This window comes from Elaeis guineensis, chromosome 15 (assembly GCF_000442705.2).
Source record: "Elaeis guineensis isolate ETL-2024a chromosome 15, EG11, whole genome shotgun sequence".
NCBI lineage: Eukaryota > Viridiplantae > Streptophyta > Magnoliopsida > Arecales > Arecaceae > Elaeis > Elaeis guineensis.
The window spans coordinates 20,181,658-20,186,653 of record NC_026007.2 but is presented as its reverse complement, the minus strand read 5'-3'; the positions used below and the strand labels follow the sequence as shown (position 1 = coordinate 20,186,653).

Genomic DNA, 4,996 nt, shown 5'->3' with positions numbered 1-4,996 from the left:
GCATCAAGATATTATGACCTAAAATCAAAAGAAGTGCATGCTAGATTAATATTTCTTTACTTAATCTCTGGTTATGACCCAAAATCGAAGGAATCAAAATATTGCATGCTTGTACTGTGTTGTACTTAAAAGTATTCCAATCTAATGTTTCATTTCTTTAAACTAGATCATAACCTACTGTTAAAAGGGTGCAGAAGGATGAAATAGTTGGATATCTATATATATCATTGCTTTTTTGATAAATAAAAATATGAAGGTCATTGCATCTACTTGACATCTGCTTGAATGATCTGTTGACAGTAACATATAATAATCACTTGTTAATTCTCCTACAGTAAATTTCTCTTATTAAATCTATATGAAAAGAAGTCAGATATTAATTCAATCTTTATTATTATACTTTTAAAGTTTTTTTATCATAATTATATAGTATTTTCATATAATCATATAAGCAAATTTTACTTAAGTTTTTTTCTTTTTTGAGTAGTTTATTCTTTTATGCTTTCAAATGCATGCTTGGCACAATTAACCTTGAATCTTATTTCTAGAAAAAGCTAAAGCAGTTTGGATCCCAGCCCATGCAAGAAGGTGAGAGACCTTTACATAGGGATGAAATATATGCATGCATCTTAGGGACTCGATCAGACTTATCTCATAGAAAAAGGGCTGGTTATAAGTCAACAGTGATTGAGATAGAAAAGACCATTTGCATATTATATGAAGAGTGAAAATCCATAAAGAAAAAATATGCAGATATGCAAGTAAAGTTATAGAAGATGAAAGTGGTTGAGAGGCAGCTAATAAGAATGGCAAGCTTAAAAGAGAGGTTGCAATACATAGAAGAAATGATGGCTCACTTTTTATTACATGAAAATATTAACCCTCCATCAAATGAATCAAATGAAGTTGACGATGATGAAACAGAAGCACTCAATGATCATGAAAGCGATCCTATGGAGGTAAGTGAATGCATAAGTTTCTTTTCATTTTTTTATAGTTTGATTGGCTAATATGACTTAGTTACATACTATCAGTGTCTCTAGTTTAATTGTCGCTTGTTGTTTGCTATTCTTTTAGGTGACTGTCAATTCTCAATTGGAAATCATATTTTCTGGTCTGTTAGTTTTTGCCATTAACAGTAACATATAGAAATTATCTCTTACATCTTTCTTTATCTTTATTTTATTTATGTTATTAAATGTGATATAGTATCAAACTACTGCCTTTCAGAGCTTTTTGACATACGAAAATGATTTTTGAGTTATGTATATGAGTCAGCGATTTGGAGCCAATCCATTTTTTTTTTTTTATTCTAGTTTGATGAATAGCAACCAACACAAGTAGTAGAAGTTTTGGCTTATATAAAAAATACTTAACAAAGTACATTGTGAGATCAAAGTGCACATGATGTATTTGATGAATTTGAATATGAGTTGGTGAATGAGAAACTAATAAACTTTTCATTGTTATATTTATGCAGGCTTTGGTCTTTTAGTACCAAGACTTTTCGGATAAACATCAACCTCAAATTCTATAATTTTTTTGCTATATATTAGGACATATATGTAAGTATGTGAGATCATGCATGAATGTTCTTGGAGCACTTCTGAATTTTAAAAATGTATTTTGGTCTATTGGTGGATTTGGATATAGATTTGACAACTTTGTTTTTTGATGATTTTTTAAAATTAGTATTTTGCAACATTTGAAATTTAATATTTTTCCATCCTTATTTGTTGAAAAGATTATTTATATATGTCATTAAATTGAATGTTTGTGCGTATGGTTTATAATGTTAGAAATTTTAAGAATTTTTGTGTTCGATTGAAAATTCAAAATACAGGATTTTAGGAATATTTTAAAAACTATTGATACACAAGTTTCTAAATATAAAAATATTTTAGAAAATGTGCATGAAGAACCATTAGAATGGACACAAACATCCCTATAGATTTTTAAAATTATTACAAAATATTTTTATAATTTATTAAAAAATATCTCTATTAATTATGAGGAACGTTTTTAATCCCTTACCATCAAATCAATAAAGACGTTTAATTAACGTTGTTGTAAGTCTAAAGGAGCATTTGAAAAATATTCCTAAAGAGCTATAAGGAAAATTTGAAAAATGTCTCTATTAATTATGGAGAACGTTCTTAATTCATTACCATCAAATCAATAGAGACATTTAGTTAATGCTGTTGGGAGTCTAAGAGAACATTTAAGATAGATAAACAATATGACAAAAACTTGCATAGGGAACGGTTCAGCATAATGTTTCAAAAGACCATTTAGCAACAGTATAAGCGGTTACCAAATGATTTTACTACAAATGGTCAGAAAACGTGTCCAATATATATAAATAACATTTTCAATCATTTTTAAGCATACAGATATAGCTGATAGATAAATAACGTTCACATAGGCTTATAGGAATAGTGTACATGTATTTTAAAATATTTTTGAAATATTTCTAAAGCCTTTATTTTTTGTAGAAGATGCATTTCTATGGATCTCATTTATCATACTCTCATCCGAGTGATTGGCCCATATAACTGCGTCTTGGTGATAAGCGTAGTATACAGCTACAATGATATGTGCACATAGTGCAACATGTAATTGGGTTTATCTTATGCACAAAAGAAGGATTCACTTTCCTTCGCATAAACCCGACACTAAATCAGCAACCGCATAATTGTCAAAGTGCTCCAAACTCTATTTTTCGTCCTACACAGCTCTTAAAGCTATCTATGAATGACTCAGTAGTGCATTCGTATGAAGGTGAATCCTTCTTACGCATGCAAGATACGCCCCCCATCCAAATGCGAATCAACCATGGTGCCACATGAGTACTATATATATATATAGCGTATGATGCAATAGTAAATGGACACCATCAAAAAATAGATGGCTATCAAACAACGTATGCACGGGTGTAAGCCATGCCATACATGCCTTATATATTGTTTAATGGTCGTTTATCTTTTAATAGTAGCCATCCACAGCCATATCGCATACTGCGGTGTCGTGCATGCACCATAAAGGATCCGTGCTTTCCCCCTACCCACCTAATTTGCCTTGATCCGTAGCACTTCCAAGACATTTTGTCCACGTGGAGCCTTAACATTGCCCCTCTTCTAATCTCATGCTATCCTCCTACTCCAGATAAAAATGCAACGTGGATGCCATCCATTGGAAATATTAATCCTCAGGATAAGATAACGAGAAGCAGTCTCTCAGCCCCACCTTCTATTGGTTGCATGCACTTCTTATTCCCAGCTTGGATCCATCGAACATTTGTGAGAACACCCAACCCGCTCCTTTGCTGGTGAGAGGAGTTTGCCCTGCCGACAGGGAGGTAGAGGAGGCGAGGAGATGGCAACATCACTCACCATGATGGCTTCCTTCTTGGGCAGTGTCAGCATTGGTGACCGGCCCTCATCGATCAACCATCGCCGGAGCCTCGTCGTGACCAATGCAGCCACCGAGGTCCAATGCCAAGAGATGGCAAAGCCGGCCGACAGCAACGGCCGCGACGACAAGGGAAGCAGTAGGAGAGCTGCGATGCTTGCGGTTGCGGCCGCTGCAGTCTGTGCTATTGGGATCAGCAGCCAGGGGATGGCAATCGCTGGTGAGGAACCGAAGCGGGGATCACCGGAGGCTAGGAAGTTCTATGCTCCAGTGTGTGTGACCATGCCGACCGCGAGGATCTGCAACAAGTGAGGCTCTTATTTTATGCCTTTGGTTGATTTGGGGGCATGCAAGGGTCGATTGTTTGTAGTATATGTATATCTTTAGTCAATATGAGCTCAGACTTTTTGAAACTTGTTATTCTCTTAAAGGTGGCTCAGTAGGTTGTCAATTGGACGTAGTAATATTTGCTAATCTATCAAGGCAATCTTGGGATTTTCTTTTTCTCTTTAATATATAAAGTGGATCTTGAAGTACAATGATGGATAGATTTTGTCAATTGAGTTTTCTTTTTTGTTCATTAAACGTTGTGATCGGATAAAATTTTTATAGTCGGATCGATCATAAAAAGAATTATGATCGGACCATCATCGTTTGCTACATCTCCGAAGCACGCTGCGTGTGCTTACGTGCGCGTATTAAAATACTAAAAAAATAGGAATGGATAAATTTTAAGAAATTATATGATGTTTATCAAAACTGTTCAATATCCCTAAGGTTTATCCATTCATATCTAATCTAATATATATATATTAAAACAGAGGCCTCTCAGTGGAGAGGCCTCCGTTTGACGTGTGGGGTCTTGGGAACGAAGGAAAGCAGCCACTTAGCCTAAGGAATAGTGAAAAAAATTGCTCCACTAGACTTCGAGACCTCTAAGCCTCCTACGTGATTGAGACCCTGAGGATGGAAAAAACAAAAGAAATATCTAACACAAGAGCCCGGCTATCGTCTGAGCTTCCCTGTTCGGCCTCTCCAAGCCTCCCATTTGATTGACTCCCAAGAATGGAAAAAAAAAAACACCTAGCCCAGCCATTGTCTAAGCTTTCCTTTCCGACTGCTCCAAGCCTCCCATCTTGAGAACTCTATTTGGCCGCTCCAAGCCTCCTCGTGATTGAGACCCCGAGAATGAAAATAACAAAGGAAATACCCAACATGAGCCCAACCATCGTCTAAGCTTCCCCATTCGGCCTCTCCAAGCTTCCTATCTGATTGACTCCAAGAATGAAAAAAAAAAAGAGGAAACACCCAGCCCACCCTGAGATTCTTATATTGCTTTTCCTTCCCCTGTTTTACCACCGTCAGAGGAAGAGGGGTTATCGAGGGATCCATTGGTGCTGGAGGAGGGCTTGGAGGAGTACTGCAAATTGGAGCGAAAGGCAGTGGGGCCCCGAGATCAGGAAGGGAAGGGATGGGTGCGGCCAAAGGCGACGGCGGTGATGCTCGAGCGAGCATCAGGAAAAAAAAGAGAGAGAGAGAGGAAAAGGATGGAAGCAAAAAAAAGAAAGTAGGAGGCGGCAGGATC

General features: G+C 36.5%; 1 protein-coding gene across 1 annotated transcript; it reads left to right on the top strand.

Moving 5' to 3' along the window:
- The first annotated feature begins 3,375 nt into the window (after positions 1 to 3,375).
- LOC105034746 (photosystem II 5 kDa protein, chloroplastic) lies at positions 3,376 to 3,723 on the top strand. Its single transcript, XM_010910011.4, has one exon. It carries the CDS (start codon positions 3,376 to 3,378, stop codon positions 3,721 to 3,723), a length of 348 nt encoding a protein of 115 aa, XP_010908313.1.
- The last annotated feature ends 1,273 nt before the right edge of the window (positions 3,724 to 4,996 follow it).